Below are 27,028 nucleotides of genomic sequence, written 5' to 3' on the forward strand. Positions count from 1 at the left end.
TTTGTTGGTGATTTAGTCCCTATAGAAAATCCGATATGGAAACTGTATCTTATGTTGCGTCAAATCACTAATATTGTTTTATTCGACATTATTTCTGACGAAATAATAGAATTTTTTTCATCCACCGTCTCTCAATATTTGAATTTATACTTGGAACTTTTTAAGGGTAGTACACTCAAATTAAAACATCATAATTTACTTCATTATGGTCAACTTATGCGTAAATTTGGTCCATTAAAGCATATGTCTTCTATTCGTTTTGAAGGCAAGCATAAAATGTTTAAGGATAATAGTAAAGTAGTTACATCGCGCAAAAACCCATCCTATACTTTTGCTCTTAGGCATCAATTGTATCTTTGTAATAGATTTATTAATGACGAAGGTTTTTCATTACAAGTGATTAAAGGAGCGATACAATCAAAATTATTTTTAGTTGAAGATTTCGATAACATTAAACACATTCTACCTTCCGAGTTGTTTTATGATTATGATTCAGTTTCATGGGTTAGGGTGAATGGTACACTTTACACAATCAATAATATTATAAATATGAGTAATAACTTTAATTTTTTATTTGCAAATATTAAGTATATATTAGTAAATTCTCTAAAAGAAGTTTATTTTCTATGTCAAACATACTCAAACGTTTGTTATTGTAACCATTTTCAATCGTTTGAAGTAAAACAAAGTAACAATTGGGCCATAATACAGCAAAACATACTCGTAGACTATAAGGTTTATACAAAACATTTCTTGTCTAATAACATAAATTATATTCCATGCACATTTTTTTCTTAGTATAAGCTATGCGAAAGAAGTTTATTTTGATTATTACTATGTATAAATGTTTACCTAAGAACGTGTACCTAAAGATATTAATAAAGAGTGTAATAATTATAGAAAATAAACGTTATAACTTATTTATTTCAAACTGTACCTTTTTCGTACTATAATGACTAATATTGATAGTGATTGATTAATTGTCTATATTATATAACATTTTGTATATTATTGTTTTATATAATTAATATATAATACATATATTAATTACGACATGTAGAAAGTTCTGTAATAATTAAAATTGACCTCAAATTAATTTTATATTGATTTATCATAATTTATCATAATTTTATATTGATTTATCATTATTTTATATTGATTTATCATTATTTAAATTGATTTATATTGATTTTATATATGGTTATTAAGGCTGCGTTTTGATATTAACTGCCAGTACTGAAAATCTATAGTGTACGTAAACTATAGATTTTCAGTACTAACAGTGAATATCAGAACGCAGCTTTAATAAACATATATGAAATTAATATAAATCAATTTAAATCATGATAAATCAATATAAAATAATGATAAATCAATATAAAATTATGATAAGTTATGATAAATCAATATAAAATTAATTTGAAGTCAATTTTAATTATTTTAGATAATAATGTATTATATTTTAATAAATATTTATTAAGTTTATGAAATATTTATTGAAAACCATCTTACTATTTTGTGTAATAAATCAAACATTAATTTGAAAGGAGATAATGCTTCTTCATTTTTAGATTTCGGATGCTCAGTTTTAAGTAAATATTAAGTCCATTTAAAGTCTATGCCAGAGTTTTTCATAAAACGATTAATTAAATTTAAGTTAATATTTTGTTACTACAACAAGCGTTTCTGAAGATTTAATTTGTGAATAGTTCAAATTAAACAACTGTTTATTTAAATGTGGTAAACAGTTACTCAATTTTAGTAGCGCAACATTAAAAACCAGTACATAGAATATTTCTATAAATAAATATTTTCTACATTTTACTTTACATATCTCGTATGTAATAAATGATTTATTACTTTTCAGGAGACAGTATCTCATTCTGAACCATATTTTAATTTATTTTAAAGTACTGTTTATTCAAATGTAGTAAAGAGTTACTCAATTTTAGTAGCGCAATATTAAAAACCAGTAGATGGAATATATATATAAATAAATATTTTCTACATTTCACTGTACATATCTCGTATATAATAAATAATTTATTACTTCTTAGCAAACAGTATCTCATTCTGAACAATATTTTAATTTGATTCAAAATAATTGGCCATTGGTACTATGTGACTGAATTATTTACTCAAAACAAATTATTTTTTTTTGGATTGAACAATTTTTTTTTTCAGTGTATTCCTATATTACTTCTAAGTTAGCTGATTTATCGGCGGGCTCGGAGTAATCTCTATTATATTACTTCTGAGTTAGCTGATTTATCGGCGGGCTCGGAGTAATCTTTATTCCTATATTACTTCTCAGTTAGCTGATTTATCGGCGGGCTCGGAGTAATTTCTTTTTCTATATTACTCCTGAGTTAGCTGATTTATCGGCGGGCTTGGAGTAATCTCTTTTCTATTCACTGCTGGCAACCTCAGCAGACTCTCTCTCTTTAATTCCAATCCTCCAAAATCGAGTCGACTTCCCGCGGTTAACGGTTTTTAACAATTAACAAGCTATTAACTTGTAGTGGAATCCCGCGGTCCCCCCCCCCTTAAGAAATCTCGAAGGGCCGTAAAACACGAGCGTGATCGTCGAAAGCAGCAAGAGCGAAGGAGATTAGAAAACGAACAAACTAAACCCGGTCCTTCGCGTGTCGCCAGTCCACCGCCTCCACCAACCTTCTCGGAGGAACCCTGTTCCTCTCAGCAGAGTCGCCCCGTCGTGGCACCTCGCCCTATTATTCTACCATCACGGCCTTTCCCCGCACCTTCTCGCCCTGTTTGTCGGGTGGCCCCATTCCGCGTGGTCCCCGTCAACCCCGATCCGGCCCCCCTGCTCGAACCCTCGTATTCCCCGGTTCCATCCCCGACCCCGTCGACCGCCTCGACCGTTGAGGTTCTCGAGGAAGAGGTCGATCTCGAAATAGTCACCTTAGATTAATTATTACTTTCCTTCCCAAAATTCTTGTTTCTATTCCGCGAATATTCCTTTTCATATTTTTTACTTTTAATTCCGACTAATTTAAGTTAACATTTTGTAATTTTATTTCCCTTAGTTTAAATTATCGTTTGTATTTCTTATTTCTCGTAAGTCTTATTATCATATTCTACCCTTCCCAATTATAAATTTTATGCTCAGTATACACATACACACCGTACACCTATTCTAGTTAAATTCATGTAGCTCCACTCTTTAAAGAAATTGTAGTGATGGCGGGCAGGATGTTAGTCTCGAAATAGATTCCTTCTCGATAATCCTGCCCGATCACCCTCGTACTAGTGTAACACCCGCGATTCACACACACATTCATCCGACATTCACACTCGTATTTTAACTGTATTCAATTCTAATTTCCCTGATTCTCATGTATTGTTCACCTAAGTTATATTATTGTAATAAATGTTTATCTTATGTTAAAAATTAATTTCAATCTGATTTAACTTACTACCTAAGACCTCTTACTTATAAGCTCCTCTCGAATTCGCACAAGGTCCGATCCCGAGTTAAAGGGATTAAATTCTCTGACTCAAAAGAGGACCGACGATCGCACCGCTCACGGGAGGCGTCCTAGGGTCCTTACAGACGTTGACCCTTCCTGAGCCATTAAAAGTGCGTTCGGCTCGCGCCACGCGCCCTAGAGCGTGTACCTGCGAGCAGTATTCTTAAGCGTCTAGTTGCGTCCTTCCTTACCCCGACCCCTCTGGTTAGCCTTTCCTTCGCTTCCCAGATTTTCTTATCCTAATCTCGGGGTTGGACGTAACACAACATTATCGTTACTTTCTGGTATTGACTGTAAATCTTCTGTTATTACTTGTTCCTCTGCATCTTTGCTTGTCAATAAATCACCTAGAAAAAAAAAATTATTATGAAAATTAAAATTCAGCAACTTATAAGATTTGTCAAGTTTCGTAAAAATAAATTTGAATTTGAAGCTATGCAGATCGGGATTCCACAATATTTATTTATAAATTTCATTATTATGAAAAGTTTTAATTAAACTATTTTGGTGTATTTTTAATATGTGTAGGTCAAAAGTATCTGAGTATCATAGAAACATAAATGCAGCAGACTCAATTGTATTAAAATACAAACAAAAATCATAAAATTCAACAGATGTTGTCCTTGTCACATAAAAAAACTATGGGAATTCTCTATTATAAAGACTCACAATATTATAAAGGGAAAGTCTGACAAAACGCAGTACTCAGGTATGAAAAAAAAGGTCGCCTAAAATACAGATTGTTGTTTTACACACTTCTAGTTTTACTAACTTTATAAAATTTTTAAGCGTTGTAAACTTTATTTTTAATACATATATATCAATTTAAAAATAGTGGACTTTACCTGATGAAGATGTTGATGGTTCAGGAAGTGTGCTTGAGGATTTGAGTATATGTTGTTTCATTACTGCTGAAAAATTCCTATAGCACTGAGCATGGTACCCTTTTGTCGGGGTTACATTTTCAGGTAAAACCACGTCTTTGAATTTTAAGCCATGTTGTTGGCGAACTTTTAAGAAGTTTTTGCATTTTTGTAGTCTGTCTTCATTAAAAATAATTACTTTATCACTAGTGTCTTTTTTACAAATTAAACAACTTAAACGTTTTTTATCCATTGTGATTTGTCAGCACATAACCTTAAAATTAGTAAAAATACTCAAAATACTCTTATCTGTTACATAGACAGAGTCCGCGCTATACGGTAAACTCGAGTCACGTGGTCTCTCAGCAACCAATCACAGCCCGAGGAGCCAGGGCCCCGTCAGCTGCCGGCAGGTCTCAATAAACTATCTCTCTCGCACTTATGGCTACGCATAAGACTTTTTTGTCGCATTCATTTTAAATCTTTATTCGCGTCAGGGAATTATTAAAAACCGTTTAATTCGTCTGGCGATTTACATGTATTTTTAATATTATTTAATAAACATGCTATAAAAATTTCAGAATGCCTAAAGTATATTTTTGAGGTATAATTATTAAATATATTCGGGGGGGTCAGGTTATACTTTAAAACCCAAAAAATAGTCTGGGATTTTTATTTCTGGGTTAAATAGATGCTAAAATTAAAGATTAAACAAATTTCAAGTTGACTAAAAGATATTTTTTTTATTTATTTTTTTTGCAAATGTCATAGGTTGCGCAGTAGCGAAATAACCGCAAACCCTCTGCCTGACTCAGGATTCTAGATTCACCAATTAATAAAATATTATTTTTTTGTTATTTTAACTTGCCCAAAATACATTCCCTAAATTTGTCGTCAGCTCTCCGACTATAGAGCTTAACACTCATAACGCTTCACCGGTATTATAACCGTTCTATTCTTAACCCTCCATACTCTTGACTTCTTCATCTAAACTTAACAGAATGTCGCAGCCCCCCTGCGAATAGAAACTAAAAAAAAACCAGTGCAGTCCCCGTACAAATGTCTTTTCTTTACATGCACTCCCTCTCACTCCCTCTCTCTCTCTCTCTCTCTCTCTCTCTCTCTCTCTCTCTCTCTCTCTCTCTCTCTCTCTCTCAGACCTTCTCTCTCTCACGCATCCCACACTATGTCGGCTTTAGCACCCAAATACTTAGCTATCATTCGGCATACATGCACTCCCTCGTTGTTACATTCATCTCTAATTGTCATTCGTACACGCACACTCATACATTATTACATTCCTGGTATAAAAGCCTTCAGATCCTCTTCCATGTGCCTCTCTCCTCATCACATTTCACTTCCTTCGCATCTATCCAAAGCCTCCTATTCGTTAGGACTACTGATCTTCCTTTCTGTCTTTCCTCCCTTGCTTTTTTAACTAACTTGTGCCTGTAGGCTCTCTCTTCCATCGTAAGGATCTCATCGACTCCTACTTCCCATCTTCTCCAGATCTCATCGCTTCTCCTAATTAATTCTTCCTTGTCATCTACCTCTTCGAGATCCGTAAAAATTGTTCCCTTCCAGTCCGTGCCCATCGCTTCCCTGACTCTTCTTATTGGGGCTATTCTCCCCAGCACTCTTTCCATAATTGTTTCCACGAACTTTCTTTTTTCTTTTGGTCCTTCTCCTGTCACTTTTCTCCATATGAGGCTTCTTTCCTTCCCTTCGGCTCTCTCCCTTTCCTCTCTTTCTTCCTTACGCACCGCCTCTCTTTCCTTCCGTTCTCTTCTCCTTCTTACTTCCATCTCTCTCCCTTCGGTCATTCGCCACGCCCTGTTCCTTTCTGCAGTATGTCTTTCTTCTTTGTCTCTTTCCTCGGTCCCGTTTTCATCCTCGCTTTTCTCGCTGCATCTTACGTCATCCTTCTCCCTCGGGTTCCTCCTCCCTTCACTTCTCCTTTCCTCCTCACTTACCGCTTCCTCCCCCCAGTCTTTTCCCCAATCTTCTTCACTCCATCTTCCTCTGTTGCTCTCTTCTCTCTCTTCTTCCGCCTCCTCCTTCATCGCTATTTCTCTTCTACTCTTCTCTACCTCCTCCGTCTCTCTCTTCCTCTGTTCGCTCGCTTTGACCTGAATCGTTCCGATCTGCCTCTTCTCGATCCTTTCTAGCTGTTCTCTTATCTTCTTCATTTCATTCCTGATTTCCGTTCCTTCTCGTCTAACTTCCTCCATAATTCCTAGTCCTGTCTCTCTTAATTCCCTCACAATCTCCTCCACCCGCTCAGCCTCCTCCGGCCTGTAACTTGTTCCCAGCATCTTCTCCTTTGTCGCTATATTAAACAGAGCTTTATATTAGTGCGCTGCACTTGTCCGCCTCTCCACCTCTCTTTACCGCCAACTTAACCTATCTACTCGTTTGTGTTTGCCTCTGCCTTCCTCATTGCCTTTCTCTGTCCTCTCTCTGCCTTACGCTTCTAATTTATTCTGTCACTTACGCTCTTCTGAGTAACCCTCAATTCCTTTCCTTCTTCGCATTCTCTATTCTTGTGTCCCTTCAGAGACCGCGTGCTCCTCACCTGTTGCTTTCGAGCTTTTGGCTATCGAGCTGTACCGTGCGTTCTTAAAACTTCTTCTCGGCACCTCACATGTGTGCCACCCGTCGATCGCCGAGCGCATTTCCACCACCGCGACCGGCAGTCCCCCACCGATCGCCTCAACTCATCGCCGCTCGCGCCGCGCCGCGCTTCGACGCCCCGCAGTGGTGCCAACCCGCTCTTTCGGAGGGGCCGCCACCCCGCGCCGTCTCAGCACTACTCCGGCACACCACGCCACCTCGGCTCTCCCCTCGGCACTCCCGCGCCTCTCCGCTTCTGTGCGCCATCCATACCTCGCGCATGCTCTCCAATTCTTCTTCCTCTTGCCGCTTCCGGTCCCCTTCCCTGCTGTTCCTCCCTCTTCTCTCTTTCTCTCTCCTGCTCCCGCCTCGCTCCACTTAACCTCCAAAACTTTCCTTGTCGGTTCCGTCCTTTTTCCTACGGTTCTATCGCGCTTCCGGGTCCTCCTCCAAGTACTCGTCCTCCTCCATCCTTCCTTTCTGCGTCTCTACTTTTCCTCCTTATTTCATTGCCTCTTGCTCCTTTACTCCATCCTTGAGATCCTTCTTCACTTCGGAGCGGCCACCCGCCTCCTCCACTCAACCGGAAGTCTCATTTACAAGTAATTAATCTTTCTTGCTAATATATGTCGTACTTATTACGGTTACATCTTGCCAAGATTCCTTACTATATCCTGAAGATTGATTGTCTTGTTCTGAAAATGTATAAATCAATATTTTATTTTTATAGTTTTTTAATACATATATTGCTTGTAAATAGTAATAAATAAAAAGTTTCAATTATGCATGTGTACACAAACGCATCCCAGTGAAAACAACCCAGTAAAAATGATGTCAAAGTGACATCAAATTGATGAGAAGTATGATGTGAAAATGAGTTATCAAAATGACATAATGTTTCTGTACCACATGTCGCAATTTCGAATCACGAAACATTTCACCTTTTATTAGCTGTCAATAAGTGCCAAATGTCTCAGGAAACTCCAAATCCCAAAAACCTTTAAAAAGATTATATTTTTTATACATATGTATATGTATAACCTAAAAAAGTGATAATAAAATAAAATATTATACCCTCTGGTGTCTTTGGTCGCTCAAATTTGCGTCGATGTCGCGAGCATTGATTCATCCGTTTTTGCAAATCTTCTTTTGACAAGTTCAAAGTCTGATAATACTAAAAATCAAATAGCATGAATTACTTTTTTATAAAAAAAATATTTATATTTATTTATTTATATTTATTTTGTGATTTATATTTATATTCATTTATATTTATATTCATTTATATTTATTTATTTATTCATATCTCATAACTATATTGTTAATATTGCATTACTTCTCTGCATTCCCAGCAATCCGAGCCTTTTAACTTTGCTCTATCAGCTTTACATCGCATGTTAAGCTGCTCTGAAACGTCCTTTCTTTTTGACCATCTGTAATAATGTTTTTATTGGATATAAAAGCAACTTACATTAACACAATTATTAAATGATATTTACACATTAAACTTGTCCAATTACATTTTTTTTCGGGTGGCTTGTTTTCTGAGTCATCCAAATTGAAATTATCCATCGTATCCATCGGTCTATTTTTTTTTAAATCTAAACGTTTTACAGGAATTTTCCTCTTTAGTTTCAAACACCGTTTGACTTTAGATGCAACACTTCTTTGCATAGGACTAGCTTCTATCACTTCATCTTCATCAGCTCTATTTTCAGTAACAGTTGCATTTGCGTTATTCTTGACTGGATAAAATGCAAGTCGAGATCTCTTCCTTAAATATGGTCTAGAGTCTAGCATCGATGGACTTTTATTTTCGTCGGTATTTTTGTAAAAATATTCATTTGCATCTGATGCAATTTCCGTATCGGAATCTAATTCTAATAATGGGCTACTATTGCTTTCTTGTATATTATCGTTATTCAAATGTGACATCGTTTCATCCTTTATTGTTTTTGTACAAGGTGTATTAACTGTAATTTGGAATAAAAAATGGCTACGAAATCACATATACATATATATAATGATTAATCGATAAATTAAAATATTATCATCGTCGATTATTATTATTGATGGATTTACACATAAAACGGTTAAATGACGGTTTTGACGTTCTATCGACATCATTTTGAGTACGCTGTTTTCACTGGGATATACGCATAACACACACAAAATGTACGTAATATTGATAACATACCCAGGTAGCAAGGTGACGTTAATATGACGTCAATAATTCGTCATTTTTTGGGTACGACGTCATTTTACCAACTTAAGACGTATAAATGTCGTGACTTTTTTGACGAAATAATAACTAATCGTAGAATGACCTCATTATAACGTACCATTGACGTCATTTGTATAACCATAAAAACACTTCGACAATTTAACCAAACTATAACGTCCAAGTAACGTTAGATTAGTGCCCATTTAATGACGTTAGTTATTTATCCATTGTACGACGTATCTGAGACGTCAGAATTTCGACCAATAAAAGACGTTAGTTAAATCACTTTAATACGACGTTCCTGGTTCGTCAAATTGTAGACCAATAAATGATGTTGGTTAACTGATGTTAACACGACGTACCTGAGACGTCAGAATTTCGACCAATAAAAGACGTTAGTTAAATCGCTTTAATACGACGTTCCTGGTTCGTCAGATTATAGACCAATAAATGATGTTAGTTAACTGACGTTAATATGACGTACCTCAGACGTCAGACTTTAGACTAATAAGGGCCGGTTGCTCCAACCTGTTGGCAAACTAACTAATAGTTAAATCATATATATGTCTTCGTTTTTCCTTCCAATTAAACAAAGATAGACATATGATTTAACTATTAGTTAGTTTACCAATAGGTTGGAACAACCGGCTCTAAAAGATGTTAGTTAACTGACGTTAATACGACGTACCTGAGACGTCAGACTTTAGACTAATAAAAGATGTTAATTAACTGACGTTAACACGACGTACCTGAGACGTCAGACTTTAGACTAATAAAAAATGTTAGTTAACTGACTTTAACACGACGTACCTGAGACGTCAGACTTTAGACTAATAAAAGACGTTAGTTGACTGACTTTAACACGACGTATCTGGTTCGTCAGTTTGTAGACCAGTACCCAACCCAAGGAGCAAAGTGACGTCAGAAGTCGACATCGACATAATGACGTCTATTTTTAGTCATTTTTGGTCTATGACGTCGGCGACTAATAATAATGGACGTTTATAAGACAATGATAACTATTTCATGCAGTGTTATAGCTATCAAGAAGATATCATCCCAGGTAGCAAACACAAGTCATTTTGACGTCAAATACTAGTCATGTTTGTACAAATGACGTCAAATGACCAAAAAGCGACTATGTCTTTAAAAATGACATTATACTGACGTTATTCCATAACGTCATTATGACGTCTATTTTTAGTCATTTTTGGTTAGGTTAACCTATGACATCGGCGACTAATAATGGACGTTTATAAAACGTCATTTCTTAGACCATCTAAAGACGTCTTAAAGTCGTCCAAATAATGTCTTTTTGTAATATAACTATTTTTACTTCTTAATATTGTTTAATAAAGTAATAATAAAATAAAAACCACAAAATTAACTACAATGTGTTTGTTTCGCAACTTTATGATTGAAGTGGCGAATTTATGGTATAAGTGGATGTAGTTGCGTGTGATTATAGTTTTATGATAACTATTTCACGCAGTGTTATAGCTATCAAGAAGATTATCATTACAAGAATTTTGAACACTTTAAAGATGTACCTGTTATAGACAAGTACAGTTAATAAGGAAGCATCAGGGTGAGAAGATCGTCACTGTCCACTGGATCATCGAAGTCAAGCGACTCGGACGCGGTACTGTACTAGGATGGGTGACCGCCTTGAGAGCGGCTATACGCACATGGCATGTAAACAAAACAGTTAAAAAAGTTTTTTTTTCTTAGATAATGAAAAAGAACATTTTTTTATAAACGTTTATCAAGTAGACATTTTAATATTTTAATTTCATCAAAAACATTTCTAGAAACCGGTATGTCGTACAATGGAACTATTTTTGCCGTCAATAAGACGTCAGAAAATGACGTCCATTGTCTGTGACATTAGACCGTCATTTTAACGTCATTATGCCGCCAGTTAGTGACGTCAGGAATGGTCAGTAAAGGACCAAAATTTGACGTCAAAATGACTTGTGTTTGCTACCTGGGATTACAAGATTTTTGAACACTTTAAAGATGTACTTGTTATAGACAAGTACAGTTACTAAGGAAGCATCAGGGTCAGAAGATCGTCACTGTTCACTGGATCATCGAAGTCAAGCAACACGGGCGCGGTACTGTACTAGGATGGATGACCGCCTTGAGAGAGCGGGGCTATATGCACATGATACGTAAAGAAACAGTTAAAAAGCGTTTTTTTTTTCATAGATAAAGAAGAAAAACGTTTTTTTATAAACGTTTATCAAGTGGACATTTTAACATTTTAATTTGATAAAAAATAATGTAGATTAAAAAGTTATCGTCTATTTGACGACATTTTATGGTCAGTCTTGTGACTGCCATTCCAAGATGACGTCCAAATGTTCAAAATCTGACGTACTTTTATTTCGTCCCGGCGACGTCATTAATTACGTATTAGTGACGTCAATATATGACGTCACGGAGATGAGACAAAAGTACGTCATTTTTACGGCACTTTGACGTCATTTCATAACGTCGCAATCGTCAGAACATGACCAAAAAATGACGTTAAATAGACGTCACCTTGCTACCTGGGTACCTTGTGACGTTGGAATTTCATCGTTATTATGTTCTTCGTTATTAGATTTATCGTTATTAGATTCATCGTTATTAGATTCATCGTTATTAGATTCATCGTTATTAGATTCATCGTTATTATATTCATAGTTAGTACATTCTTCGCTATCATATTCATCGTTTTTTTCTACATCAGAAGATTCGCGATCGTCAAACAACAATGGCGACTTATTCCTACAGACAACAGTGCTCGTATTGACGTTTTCATGCCCTTGTTGTGACATTTTATTACGTTCATCGTTTGTTTCTTTATTAAATGATTTCGAGCTCTCAGGATGCGATAGTGGTTTAGCAACACCAGTGTTGTTCGTTTTGAGTCGTTTTGCTACAAAAAATTAAAACATGAATTATATGTATAAATTATATGACTACATGTATATAATTTATTGCATATAATTTATGTTATATTGATAAAATACCTTGTTGTGACGTTGCACCTTGTTCATATTCGCGGTTTGCTTCTTTTTGAGATAAGCCCAGATTTTCATGGCACGATGGTGGCCTAGAAGTCATCACAATGTCTAGTGGTTTTTCTGCAAAAATCAATACATTTCATATAACTGCATTATAAATAAAAATAAAAACATAATAAGTAGGGGAGACCGAGGCTAACTCGACACTATTTTTTCAAAGGCAATTTTTAATATTTAATTAAAATTTTTAGGCAAATTCAATGGTATATATTTAAAGAGTGTTCCTTCAGGTACAAAATTGATTCAGAAAGTTTTGCTGTACGTCGCTTTGTTTTGCCGCCAGGAAAGGAAAAGTGACTTGAAGACAAATTTTCGAATTAAAAAATGCCGGGGCAAACTCGACACCCCGCCGGGGCAAACTCAATACTTTGTCTGATCGACACAATTTGATCTGGAACTTATTTTTTACTGTCTAAAAATAAAAATACATTGTTCATTGTGTATTTAAAAAGTACAAAAATTCGGAATAAAGTAGCTAGAACAATCATTTGAAATAATGAGAACAAAAATTGTTGAACTTTCAATTATCTTCATCTAAACTCATGTCTGAAAAACAATTAATGCAGGTAAACTTGCGATCGGACGTGCGCATACATTTGTCATGAGCCATACGGCTGCATTGAGAAATACTTGTGCAGTATATAAAAAAAGACAACATTTATAATGTAAACGTGATATGTAGAATAAAAAGATATATTATTGGGTGTACAATTTAATTCGGTCCGTTTTTTTGCTTGAAAAACGCATTTATTTGAACGATAAAATGAATTAATACCTTATTCAAAGTACTGTCCATCGCTAGCCACTACTTTATCCCATCTTTCTGGCAATTTATGGATTCCGTCGCGGAAGAAGCGTTCATCTTTTAAAGCCAAGAATGAATCGAGCCAATTTTTGATACCCTGTTCTGAAGTGAAGCGTATTCCAGTCAAAGCGTTCTGCATCGATCGAAACAAATGGTAGTCGGAAAGGGCAAGGTCTGGGCTATAAGGCGGGTGAGCCAGAACTTCCCATCCGATATTTTCCAAATAGTTTTTAACCGGAACAGCAACATGAGGCCGAGCGTTGTCATGGTGAAAGATTATGGATTCGTGTCTGGTCACATATTCTGGACGTTTTTCGGCTATAGCTCGCTTTAAACGGATCAATTGTTGCCTGTAGAAGTCTCCCGTGATGGTTTGACCAGGTTTTAGCAGCTCATAGTGGATCACACCCTTCTGATCCCACCAAATACAGAGCATTACCTTGGCACCATGGATATTCGGCTTCGGCGTTGATGTTTCCGGTTGGCCGGGCTTTACATATGATTTTTTGCGTTTCGGGTTGTCGTAGTGAATCCATTTTTTGTCCCCGGTAATGATTCGATGCAGAAAAGACTTCTTTTTGTACCGTTCAAGGAACATTTCGGACATGCAAAATCGTCGTTCGATATCTCTCGGTTTCAATTCATATGGGACCCAATGTCCTTGCTTTTGGATGTATCCCGCGGCTTTGAGTCGTTTCGAAATAGCTTGTTAAGTAACTTCCAATGTTTTTGCGAGCTCTTCTTGCGTTTGACACGAATCTTGATCGAGTAATGTTTTTAATTCTTCATCTTCAAACTTTTTCGGTTGACCCGAACGCTCTTTGTCTTCAACACTAAAATCACCACTTTTAAATCGTCGAAACCATTCTCTGCAAGATTTATCCGATGGTGCAGATTCACCATACACTTCCACAAGCATTCGATGCGCTTCAGCTGCACTTTTCTTTCAATTAAAACAGAAAATCAAAACTTCCCGCAAATGGTGCTTATTTGGAACAAAACTCGACATTTTCAACGCAGTAAAAATTAAACTTGTTGTGCAAAACTCAAAGGCTTGTAAACAATATTTGGTTGACAGATGTTGACACTTCACGATACAGCAAAAATCAGCTGTCGCCGTCAACCATTTATAGCACCTAGAGCCATCTTTTGAAAACGGACCGAACTAAGTTGTACACCCAATATTATTGATGCAAACACGCACTTTTTATATATTTTCGATGTTTTATTGTTGAGGACTCTTCTGCGTCGCTGCTAAAACGATTATATGGAACATGTTGCCTTTTTCCTCTTCCTAACCGTTCTTCATCGGTCGTCTGATATTGTGCATCTGCTGCATGTTTTCGTGCTGATTCAAGAGATGCTACAGAATAAAAGAATAAGTCTATATAATGACAAACACATATAAAATCGAGAAACACAGTATGCTAAATATAACGCGAGACAACCCCGTATATCTATACGCGAACCGGCCACTCTCGAGTACCCAAGGAACTTATTAATAACGACTGAACCGATCAAGTTCTAAGTATTAGGCTCCACTATACTTACTGCACAATTTTACGACGTTTATTTTATAAGTAACCCATGTTTTACAATCCGGACTTTCACAGTTTGCAATCATCTGTGGACAGTTTGATGTTCTAGGCGGCCACCAGCACTGCGAGTCATCTTTTTGAATCCATGTTATTGGTATTTCTGAATATGTTAAGTCTGCGAGGAACTGTACAACCGCATAATTCCACATTCTTGCCTTTTGTTTATTTTCACACGACATTGTTCCTTTTGCGATCTGTATATAATAAGGATTATAATATTTACATTAATATACATAACATCCACCAAAAATTAAGGTCTTACTAAACATTTTTACACCGAAATACCAACCTTTTGTTAACCTTCAGAACCCAAGATATCAAAATTTGCACGATATTTATCATAAAAAACGAAAGTTCAAAGTAAAGTACAAAATTATTGCGAAGTTAACATTAAAACATATTAAAATAAACTTGTACTGCACCTAATTATTAGTAAGAAGAAGCGGTATTGTAACATAAGAATGAACTTTATCGAGATATTTCACTTTAAAACATTTTTTTTGTATTCGTGTTACTGGAATTGTTATAATGTCAAATGTAGTAGTGTTTGATAATAAAAATATGCCAAGCTTTCTCGAATCGCACGGTGCAGTAAAAAACGATTTTGGATTTATAAAACGTTTTACACGGGTACATAACACCCGATTTTGTTCAAATATATCTAAAATAAAAACGACAGAGTTGTCATCGAGAAAAGCACAATTGTCACTTTTATTTATTCCAATCTTGAAACATTTAAACTGTAGATAAGAAATGTCGTTATCTGATCGATGTTTATAAACTACAATTGGATATTGCACCGTGTGATTGTGCGGCTGGATTGGTACTTGTAATTCTTCAAAGATTCGATTTGATAATTCTTGTAATGGTTTTCCAGATTGATGTAGCTTCTTTTTAATTTTTTGCATATGATTTTCAAATTTAAAGCAGCTAAAATTGTCTAAACAACCAAAAGTTTTTACATCATTGGCAAGATGAACGAGATTATAAACATTGTATGACAAATATTCATTACCATAAATATTTCCATAATTGGAAACAAACCATACTAATAAAGAACTTGCATAAGCATTAAATGATATACATAATTGCGGATCGCTTAATATCCTTATAGCAACACTAAGAGAGACAAAATGATCATAAAGTATCGGACGCATTACTGATTTCATAATAACAATTCCAGTATACAGTAAGAATTGTAGCGAAACTCTGTAGCTTTCCATCTGTCCAGATCATGTAAACTTCTTGGTTTTCTGGCAAATTCAGATGGAATGCAGGACTTAATTGCAAGTAGATAATTCGAAACTGAATTTACACCTTCTGCTGACAATCTAATATTTTTGTTGCCTTTAACCCATAATTGCAGCAATCTTTTTATAACACCTAAACAAACTAGATGCATATAATCTAGTGCAATTTGTAAAACCATATCAATTAATAATTTTTCTAATATAGAATTACCTATGTGATGTTCAATTTGAATTCGATTTCTAAATGTTTCATTTGTACGTAAAGTACAATCAATTTCAGGAAAAATGACTCTATTGTGGAAAAAATCGCCTTCTTGTACACATCTAGAACATGAAAAATATCCAGTATGACTTTTGATATATGTAATAAATGATCTAGCCGGAGCGTCACATACTATTGCATTAATAACAACCGTATATGTTTCATTGTAAACAGTTATACCACGTTGAGAAAGTTCAATAAATTCATTTACAAAATCAGTTAGAAATTCGTTAGCATCACTAGGCTTGCGCATACCATGATATACTCCAATTATGAAAGGCACTGTATAAACATCAATTTCCTCAATAGATGCCATAATAGGCCAAAATTGACTGCCAGAACTCTTGGACAGTGGCAAACCGTCTACATTTACATTTAATTTTATTTCCTTTGTTTTCAAAAATTTGTGATATATTTTTATGGATCGCTCCAGAGCAAAAGAAAGGCCAAAGTGTATGTAGTGACCATTACCTATAACTTTAAAGGAGGGGGTCCAAAAATGGCCGTTTTGTGCCCCGCTGGGAAACCTGTGAAACATTTTTTTCCACCTTATTTAAGGTTGAAATAAGAAGGAAATAATAGTCATTTACCCAGGAAACCACGGGAAATATTTTAAAATCTATAATAATGTGTTTAAAACGTCTGTTAAAGTAACTGTGTTTGAGCGGTTTAATAAAAGGTGAAACGTTTTAAAACAAGCACTACATTTCCATTTAATGAATTTTGCATCATGAAATTGTATATAATATTTTTATTACATTTAAATACATATTTTTTATTACATACATATATATATATTTTTATACTTTCTGTATATACACATATATGCAGTCACATAACATTCATCTTATTTCTGTTCTGTTTCTTTACTAACTACGTCAACCATTTATGAAAAATATTCAAATATATTTAAATAATTATTTTAAAAATGATTATGATGGTTCATCTGAATCAGATTCTGAACACTAAATCTCGTAATCTTTCAAATATATCTGAATATTTTTCATAAATGGTTGACGTAGTTAGTAAAGAAACAGAACAGAAATAAGATGAATGTTATGTGACTGCATATATGTGTATATACAGAAAGTATAAAAAAATATATATATGTATGTAATAAAAAATATATATTTAAATGTAATAAAAATATTATATACAATTTCATAATGCAAAATTCATTAAATGGAAATGTAGTGCTTGTTTTAAAACGTTTCACCTTTTATTAAACCGCTCAAACACAGTTACTTTAACAGACGTTTTAAACACATTATTATAGATTTTAAAATATTTCCCGTGGTTTCCTGGGTAAATGACTATTATTTCCTTCTTATTTCAACCTTAAATAAGGTGGGAAAAAATGTTTCACAGGTTTCCCAGCGGGGCACAAAACGGCCATTTTTAGACCCCCTCCTTTACAGACACATTTCGTGGGGTTTGAAGTAAAACTCTAACATCACTAGGCAATTCTACATGACCGTGTTTTCTTAGAATCAAAAGTAATTTGTTAGCACTGTTGTGTGAAATATTATCTTCCATTATTAATCTTTGTAAATCTGTTCGTAAAGTCGTTTCATCCATACAATCTGTGACATCTTCCAATGTCACAGGAGTGTCATTTTGTGATTCAATATGAGGTTCTTCATGTTTGCTTTCTACATGAGACTGTGAATCTAATGCATTTAATCCGTTTAGATCTGTCGGCAATGTAACATTTCTATACGAAATACAACCAATATTTACTGCTTCATCTACCGATTCATCTACCTCTTCATCTATCGATTCAAGTACTGGAGAAAGTGCTATGTTCCGAACAACTGATTGCAACAAAGGAGGATCTTCATGACAATTTAACGTATAATTTATTAACTGCTCCTTTCGTCTCCTAGATAAATACTAGGGCTCTGATTTTATTCCGTTTTTCGAATAAACGTTTAAACGTGAAACGTTTATCCGTTTACATTTTCTTCCAGAAAAACGTTTACGTTTAAACGTTTGGTAAACGTTTAGTAAACGTTTAGTAAACGTTTAGTAAACATTTAATAAACGCTTAGTAAACGCTTAGTAAACGCTTAGTAAACGTTTAGTAATCATCACTGAGAAAATTATACATTGTTATTTCGTGCGTGCGTGCATGCGTACGTACGAACGTGCGTGCATGCGCTCGCTCTCACTCGCGGATGTCGTCGATGATGCGAGCACGCGTGACAAAAACTTGTCGAACTGTGTCGTTCCCTCGTGCTTTTGTCTGCCCCTATTTGCTCCCCCCCCCCTCCCCCGCGTCAAAATTAGGACTCGCTATTATTTAAACAAAAACTCATTTACTCGTATATTTAGTAAGTACATTCATTTATGAGTAGAAGAGAGTGTTTTACAAAATTAACTATTATTTATATGCTTTATTTCATTTTAAGTCAAAATTGCATCCAAATCTGAACAAAAGAATACTTTTTTATACCGTTTTTGTTTAACAGTGCGTCATATTAACAACAATATGTAATAACAATAATCTAAAAACAATCACTAATTGTGATTCATTCTTGCTTTTATACCAGCATCCGAATGCGTATTCGTTTTGTTCCAAGTCCAAGAAGTGCAAGCAGCGCGAACAAATCTAATTACTTCTGATTTATTGAATAAAAATGACTAAAGTAACGATGAAAGTAACGAATTCGTTTCCGTTACTGTAAAAATGTGACGACGTCACCGGAAAGAAAGTAACGGTAACAATATTACAAATAATACATTACTTCCCAACTCTGACTATATTTGTAATAAATATTTTATTAATAAAGTACATTCAAAAATAAAACACTTAAGAAAGGGATAATAAACGTTTATAGAAAAACGTGAAAATATTCGGAAAAACGTTTTTAGTAAACGGATATGCTATAAATATACGTGTAAACGTTTAAACGTTTAAACGTTTATCAGGCCCTAGACTTAAAACACGTGTATTCGGAAAAACGTTTCCAATAAACGGATATGCTAATTATACGTATAAACGTGTTTCCGTTTAAACGTATAATAGCGAGCCCTAATAAATACCGTATATCGTTAGGCATGATGCAGGCAAGTTGTGGTCACTCACAGATAAAATGCTATACAAATATTACATTACGTTAAAAAATGGAAAAATAATAAAAAATAAAATAATGAAATAATAATAGACAGCATTAATCATACAAAAATTATAAGAATCATATTTCATAATATTTTTAAGCATTTTTTATTATTTATACATGTATAAACATAAAATTTATACATGTAGAGGAAAGTCCCCTATTATGAGATAGGCTCCTAATATGCGACAGCAAGGTTTCTACTAAACTAATAGGCCCTATCTGTTGGTTCCACCATGAACTTATTACCCTTGGGATAAAACCTATTTAGTGGAAAATTCATTGTTTGATCGTGAGTGTAGTCGTTGCAGAGAAAGAAATTGTGAAATTGGATGTTGTCAAGTGCCATGAATATGAGTCTTTAAACCTTGTTTATTATATAATTAATAAATATTTGGCAATAAGTTCTGCATGCAGCGATAGAGTAAGGTCGTATTAATAGGAAAATACGGGATATGTTGAGTTGTTCAATTGTAGAGATTAGATTTGGTGATCGCGAAACCGCAAGGCGTGGTGCTCGTAACATGAGATACTCAGGGTACTCCTGGGTTGCTGGAGTATGAAAGTTATTGTATAGTAATAAAAGAAGAGAAAATACTATATTAACGTTAAAGGAAGGTTTATACGAATTTATAAGACTGTGCTGACCTTGATTTGAGGGGGAAGGGTGGAGGGGGAAGATTAGGTACAATATTGAGTATAAGTGGGTTTACGATTATTGCAAATATGCTTCTCCATTACATTTGTCTTTCAAAAACTTTAAATAAAGTTTTTTAATTGCAATATGATGTATTTTGCACTTTATTAGCGATTTTTCGGGGTCTCTCATATTAGGAGCACATTTTGAAGCTGCCGAGATACTTTAACGTGTAAAGAGACCGTTCATTCAGCTCTGGTACATCAACACGACGACTCAGGCTCACACGTGCGCGAGTGCCGACCGCCACGTGTCTCAACGGCTCACGGGCGAATCACCACGAGCGAGGCAATTCATATAATTGCCTCGCGCATTAAAGACTTCTCACTTATACACTGCTCATCGTTTCTCAGGTCAGATTGTATATATTTTGACGCATTAAAGACGGCTCAGACTGTGGTCTGAGTTACACAAAAAACATAAAGAAAATTCGTTGACACCCTCCACGCGCGTCCTTCTCATCCCGCTACCATCGCCGGGATTAATCAGCGATTTCGCGAACACTTTTCAAACCATAAAACAATATTTAGAGTGTTACCAACTATATTTAATTAATATTGCATAAACATACTCTAAATTTATGATAAATACGCAATAAATTTATAATATATATTGCAACGTTAAAAAAATATATATATATATAAATAATTAAAAATGCTTAAAAATATTATCACCAAATTTTATGTGCAATAATGTGCACAACGTGTTCCAAGCTTCTGACATATATCACATACCTTCAAGTAGGTTATTTCTCGTACGAAGGCGAATCAAAGTCACGTCCTCGACCGTCTCTCGCCGGCGTCGCATTCTTTTACGAGCGACGGGCCGTCGCGCGCACGAGACACCCGCAAACGTGGTACACACAATCTCCCACGGACGGGCGCGGTCTTCTAAACGTATATCGTCGCGATCACGTCGCACAATCGTGACACGATGGCACTAGCTGAAGCGGAAAAAGACCTATATTGAGCAGGGTCCACATTATCGAGCAGAACCGCGAGTCGAACTTCGCCGCGAGCCGATCATGCGTCCACATTGTCGAGCCGACGGGCTCGCGTACTCACCCCACGAATCTGCAAGCATTTTAATAATACGCGGTTTGGCTCGCAGTGTTCCACCAAAGTCGGTATTTCGACGAAGACTTTTAGTTAAAGCTTCGAGCTAAACAAATAATGACAAAGGACAAAAAATGAACGATGAAAAAAAACGTGAGTAATTGCCCAGTCGCTGTATTTCATTCTATCCACGTATGTGCAGTCTACACGACTACTGATAGACAAAATGGAATGGCCTGATAAAAAATGTTTAAAATTAATTAGTGATTATGAGCAGAAAAGATTATTATATACGGGACGCTAAAAATCCCCAACATTATAACAATTAAAAAAATTCATATTTATATTTAAAATCGTATTTTTAACGTTGCAATATATATTATAAATTTATTGCGTATTTATCATAAATTTAGAGTATGTTTATGCAATATTAATTAAATATAGTTGGTAACACTCTAAATATTGTTTTATGGTTTGAAAAGTGTTCGCGAAATCGCTGATTAATCCCGGCGATGGTAGCGGGATGAGAAGGACGCGCGTGGAGGGTGTCAACGAATTTTCTTTATGTTTTTTGTGTAACTCAGACCACAGTCTGAGCCGTCTTTAATTCGTCAAAATATATACAATCTGACCTGAGAAACGATGAGCAGTGTATAAGTGAGAAGTCTTTAATGCGCGAGGCAATTATATGAATTGCCTCGCTCGTGATGATTCGCCCGTGAGCCGTTGAGACACGTGGCTGTCGGCACTCGCGCACGTGTGAGCCTGAGTCGTCGTGTTGATGTACCAGAGCTGGATGAGCGGTCTCTTTACACGTTAAAGTATCTCGGCAGCTTCAATCACTGCGATGGGCACTTTGTCCGTAGTTCCACTCGAGAAACGCACAGAGCACACGTCGTACGTCTACTCACAGCGCAGACATGTTTTCTCTCTTCCGAGGGAGAAGTTCGCGATGAGCGCGCCCGTGCTTGCGCAAGCTGCCGCGCCGATCCGGCCTGTCGATGCCCGATTGATGCTGCCATCTGATGAGATGGCGCAACGCGATAACGGAATCTCGAACATTCCGCCCGCCATCAGCAACCTTGTTGATGATTCCTTACTCTTGATCCTTTATCCTGATGAAATGGGTAATATGGCAAGCTTGGCAATTGGCCGGGTGAGCGTCGTGGTGGCCGTCTTGAGGGTAACCACCCTAGTAAGTCCATCCTTTCCGGGGTGCAAGGCCGTTACTCTTGCGAGTGGCCATTTGCACTGTGGAGAGCGTTCGTCGGTGAGCAGCACGATAGAACCCACCTTGATGTTGTTGTTAGGATGATGCCACTTGGATATCGCCTGCTGGCGTTGCAGATAATGAGCCGACCACTGTGCCCAAAAATGTTGAACATGCTGCTGGATGAGCTGCCACCGAGATAGTCGCGAGGTTGCCAGGTCGATCAGAGATGGCTCGGGTATGGTAGTGAGTGGACCTCCAATGAGAAAATGACCTGGGGTGAGCGCTGAGACGTCTTCAGGGTCGTCGCTCAACGGTTCCAAAGGCCTTGAGTTGAGAATGGCTTCTATTTGCGTAAGCAACGTTGTTAGTTCTTCCGTCGTGAGTAGAGTCTCCCCGATGGTCCGTCTCAAATGAAACTTCACGGACTTTACAACCGCCTCCCACTTGCCCCCCATGTGTGGAGCGCCTGGTGGGTTAAACTCCCATCTTGTGCCGTCAAGTTGCAAAACTTGAGCAATCCGTTGATGTTCTTGAGCGCCTTGGACGAACATTTTCTTGAGCGCGGCGTCTGCTCCAATGAAAGTTGTCCCGCAGTCCGAGTACATGGTCTGAGCAATTCCCCTTCTCGCTGCAAATCTTCGGAAGGCTGCTATAAATCCTTCTGATAAGTAGTCACTGACTACTTCGAGGTGAATTGCGGAGGTGGAAAAGCAGACGAACACGCAGATCCATTCCTTGTATGTTTTGGCACCTCGTCCTTTCCATGTCTTGATGGTGAGCGGTTCGGCATAGTCGACTCCTGTATGCACAAACGGACGTGACGGCGTAACTCGAGAGAGAGGTAGTTGGCCCATTAGTTGATGAGCACGGATCCCCCTCTGCCGGGCACACACGACACACCGTAAGATATGAGACTTTACTGGAGCCCGTCCGCCGATGATCCAGTATTGTTGTTTGACATGAGCCAATGTCAGCTGTGTTCCTCCATGCAGGGTGAGCGAATGAGTGTGCGCGATGATTAAGGTTGAGAACCGTGAGTGGCGAGGTAGAATCGCCTGATGTTTGTTGTCTTGAGCTAGTGCTGATTGGTTGAGGCGGCCGCCAACTTGGATAACCCCTTGAGCGTCTATGTACGCAGTCAATCGACTGAATGCGTGAGTAGGTGGTAGTCTCGAATTGGTCGTGAGCATCTTGATCTCATGCGTGAAGTAAGCTTGAGTAGCCTTGACCCAGAATAGTCTGGCCTTCTCCAAAGCTGAGTGCAAGTCCAGTGACTTGGCTCGGCACTTTCTCAAAAGAGAGATAAACCTGAAACAGAGAGCTGTTACTTTCAATAATTTATTGAGGGTTGAGTACCTATATATGAGGTCCCAGTGGTAGTCCGACTGAGATGTTGCTACATGTAGCGCAATGCCAGGACGAGCCTCATGAGTGCTCAACTCGTCCGACAGCGCGGGTTGTGATGGCCATGCTTCAGGTGTGAGTATCCACGGTGGTCCCGTCCACCATAATGAGTGGCTTTGGAGTTGAGAAGTAGTCAAGCCTCGGGATGCGCAATCGGCTGGATTGGATGTACCAGGTACGTATCTCCAGTGTGCCTTTGCAGTGAGATCTTGAATCTGAGAAACTCGGTTTCTCACAAAATCCTTCCAGCGCGATGCATGAGATTTGATCCACGTGAGTGTCACAACAGAGTCCGTCCACAGGTGAATTGCTGTAACGTTCAACTTCAAGGTGGCTTGAACGTATTGCATGAGCCTTGAGAGCAGCAGTGCTGCGGTGAGTTCAAGTCTCGGGATAGTGAGCCGTTTGAGCGGTGGTACCTTAGTTTTGGAGCACACCAATGAAATCGTGGCGCCGTTAGAGCCGCGGACGGTGATATATACGACTGCAGCCATTGCTAGTTGAGAAGCTTAAAAAAAGCCGTGAAATTCCACTGACGAGGTACTCCATGTGTTATACCATCGAGGTATTGAGATTCTGCTTAAGCTGGTGAGTTCCTTTCTGATGATGAGCCACCGTGATGAGAGCTGGGATGGCAGTGGTTCATCCCATCGGAGCTTATGAAGCCACAGCTCCTGCAAGAGCATCTTCGCCTTGATTACTACTGGTGATGCAAAGCCTAGTGAATCGAATATCTGAGCCACTTCAGACAAAACGAGGCGTTTGGTGAAATGATTGGTGTGAGATGAGATCCTTGTTGAGAATGTGAATGAATCTTCGTGAGGAAGCCATTTTAATCCGAGGATTTTGGTTGTGCAATCGTCAAATGCAATTTGTAAGCCCTGGTCCTTTTCTGCTTGAACCGCAGTGAGCACATCTTGATGAGTCGCGTGCCACTTTGATAATGGGAAACCGCCCGCCATGCACAAACTCTTTAGTTGCAATGCAATTTTTATCACCTGCTGAACTGTGTCGGCGCCTCCAAAAGTGTCGTCAACATATCGACCCTCAGTGAGTGGCGGCACTGCAAGGAGAAACTTGTGGCCTTCATCCTTCACCAGTTGCAGCAGTGTTCGCACTGCTAAGAACGGGGCACCCTTGGTACCATACGTGACCGTTGTTAGATAATTTTCCACTTCCTTGAGTTGTTTGTCGATCCAGAGGACCCGTTGTAAATTCCAGTCATCCTTATGTACGTTGATTTGCCTGTACATTTTGGTGATGTCAGTGGCCACTAAGTGCCGAAATTGTCGAATCCAGAGCAAAACGTCTGTGATGTCTAAATGCAACTTGGCTCCCGTGTACATGATATCATTGAGTGAGCGGCCGGATGTAGATGCACTCGAGCCATTAAACACCACCCGTAATTTTGTGGTTGCACTGTCTGGTTTGAGCACACCGTGATGTGGCAAGTAATATTGCGCGTGCTGGCTGGAAGCGGGTGAAGCCTCCGTCATGTGATTGAGCTCTCGATATTCTGTCATAAACTGATGATACAGGCGTCGATAGTTGTCATCTCGTGAGAATCTTCTGAGTAAGCCCTGCAGACATCGATGCGCAGTGTGATACGAATCACCAAGAGTATCAGGTGATGATTTTAGCGGAAGACGAACCGTGTATCGACCTGTTGAGTCCCGCGAAACAGTGCTCTTGTAATATTCTTCACATCGTTGCTCGTCAGGAGTAAGCTCATGATTGTTACTCGCAGGCACTTCTTCTTGTGTCCAGAATTTCGCCAGCAACTCGTCGAGAGCATCTTCTCTTTCCTGAATCGAGGCATGATGCACTGCAGCAGATGCCGATGATGATGTGTCGACAGGTCCGAGGACGAGCCATCCAAAAATTGAGAGCTGCGCAATTGGCATCAATGGATCTTGTTTGATGATGTTGGGCTTGATGATCTGCCCATATGAGTCAGCTCCAATGATGATATCCACTGGCCGTGGTGTGAGAAAGTCTGGATCGGCCAAGGTTAACTTGGTGAGATGCGGCCATTCCTGTGGTGCAGCGTTAAAGGATGGCAGGATGTTGGTTAACGTCTGCAGAATGTGAGCTTGAACGATGACGTCTGTTCTTGGTTGAAGTGAGCTGAGCTAGAGTGATGCAACTCCTCGAGTTTGAGTTCACTTTTTGCCACCAATTCCAGTAATGACAATGACAGAATGCTGTCGAGGAATGTTGAGCTGACGAACGAGTGATTCAGAAACGAAGGTGAGTTCTGAACCTGAGTCGATGAGAAGCCGTACGCGCTGAGTAGTCACAAATGAATTTATCTGAGCCAGGGCCGTAGCTAATAATGTTGAGTGTGATGAGCGGGCCGAAGACGATTGCACCATCTTCTTATTGAGAGGACGTGGCTGAGCTGGTGATCGGCTTCGCTGATGAGTTCGACTGCTGAGCCTCATGCAGCATCGTGTGGTGTCGGTTGGTGCACTTCTTGCACCCCCGTGAGCTCTTACATGAGCGGACGTTGTGGCGGCCGAGGCAATTAAAACAGAGCCTCCGTGAGATGACGAGTTTCTGTCGGTCGACCGGTGAGGGGTCCCTGAATTTGGTGCACGTCACAACGAAATGCGTGCCGTTGCAGCAGTCACACGGGTACACCGTGGAGCCGTCTGATGGTTCCGTGCGGGCCGGTTGAACTGCCGCATGTTGAGCTGTCGGAGAACGCCTGGATGTTGAGGCGACCGTGCTCCCTGAGCTGGCCGTGGACTCTATCCTCTCGAGTGCTCGTGCTCGAGAGGTGAGAAACTGCTCGAGCTGCTCGAATCGCGGATACTCGCGCGTGGCTCCTAAGGACGTCTCCCACTGCTCCTTCGTCTGGCGATCCAGCTGCCTGGACAGCTGGTACACCAGGATGCTATCTCCCAGATCCTGTGAGACGCCCAAGGCTTGCAGGCCCTTTATTCCTTCCTTGAAGGTGTTGAGCAGCTTGTCCAGTGATGCGGCGTTCTTTTGCACCGGTGTTGAGCTGGCAAAGAGCTGGTCGAGGTATGAGTGTATGAGCAGGCGCTTGTTCTCGTATCGATCGACGAGCAGTTTCCAGGATGGTTTGAGCGAGTCGGCAGTGAGAGGCAATCCGGAAATGAGCTGAGCAGGTGGACCTTCCAGTGAGAGCCGCAGATAGTGGAGTTTCTCCACGTCGGTGAGCCGTCGGCTGTCATAAATGACAGCCTTGAAGAGATCCCGATATGTGGGCCAAGCCTCGTACTCGCCCTTGAACGACGGAATGTTGATGTCCGGCAGTCTCGATTGAGACTGTGAGGGCTGCGCCATTTCAGACGCCGCCTTCGGAGCAAGCCTCTCCGCCAATGCGCC

The 27,028-nt window shown here is 38.4% G+C and overlaps 2 protein-coding genes and 2 pseudogenes across 2 annotated transcripts; all 4 read right to left on the reverse strand.

The window, feature by feature from the left end:
- Positions 1 to 7,471: 7,471 nt before the first annotated feature.
- LOC139785790 (uncharacterized) lies at positions 7,472 to 14,697 on the reverse strand (annotated as a pseudogene).
- Positions 14,698 to 15,093: 396 nt separating this feature from the next.
- On the reverse strand, positions 15,094 to 19,245 carry LOC139785789 (uncharacterized; annotated as a pseudogene).
- Positions 19,246 to 22,164: 2,919 nt separating this feature from the next.
- LOC139785791 (uncharacterized) lies at positions 22,165 to 24,165 on the reverse strand. The gene has a single exon (XM_071724966.1). The coding sequence runs from the start codon at positions 24,163 to 24,165 to the stop codon at positions 22,165 to 22,167; it is 2,001 nt and encodes a 666-aa protein (XP_071581067.1).
- A 15-nt stretch (positions 24,166 to 24,180) lies between these two features.
- Positions 24,181 to 26,046, reverse strand: LOC139785792 (uncharacterized). The gene is made up of 2 exons (XM_071724967.1): positions 25,903 to 26,046; positions 24,181 to 25,803 (listed from the first exon to the last, which is right to left on the reverse strand). The coding sequence occupies exons 1-2, from the start codon at positions 26,044 to 26,046 to the stop codon at positions 24,181 to 24,183; spliced, it is 1,767 nt and encodes a 588-aa protein (XP_071581068.1).
- Positions 26,047 to 27,028: the final 982 nt, after the last annotated feature.

The sequence above is a fragment of the Temnothorax nylanderi genome, unplaced genomic scaffold (genome assembly GCF_030848795.1).
Source record: "Temnothorax nylanderi isolate EJ_2023f unplaced genomic scaffold, tnyl_v1.0 TNYL_tig0886_pilon, whole genome shotgun sequence".
NCBI lineage: Eukaryota > Metazoa > Arthropoda > Insecta > Hymenoptera > Formicidae > Temnothorax > Temnothorax nylanderi.

Bases quoted from the DNA above. Each gene is read 5' to 3' on its own strand.
- LOC139785791 (XM_071724966.1), bottom strand. From the start codon at position 24,165: ATGGCTGCAGTCGTATATATCACCGTCCGCGGCTCTAACGGCGCCACG.
- LOC139785792 (XM_071724967.1), bottom strand. From the start codon at position 26,046: ATGGTGCAATCGTCTTCGGCCCGCTCATCACACTCAACATTATTAGCT. The intron at 25,804-25,902 runs GTTCGTCAGCTC...GCATCACTCTAG, and splicing joins CCTTCGTTTCTGAATCACTC to CTCAGCTCACTTCAACCAAG.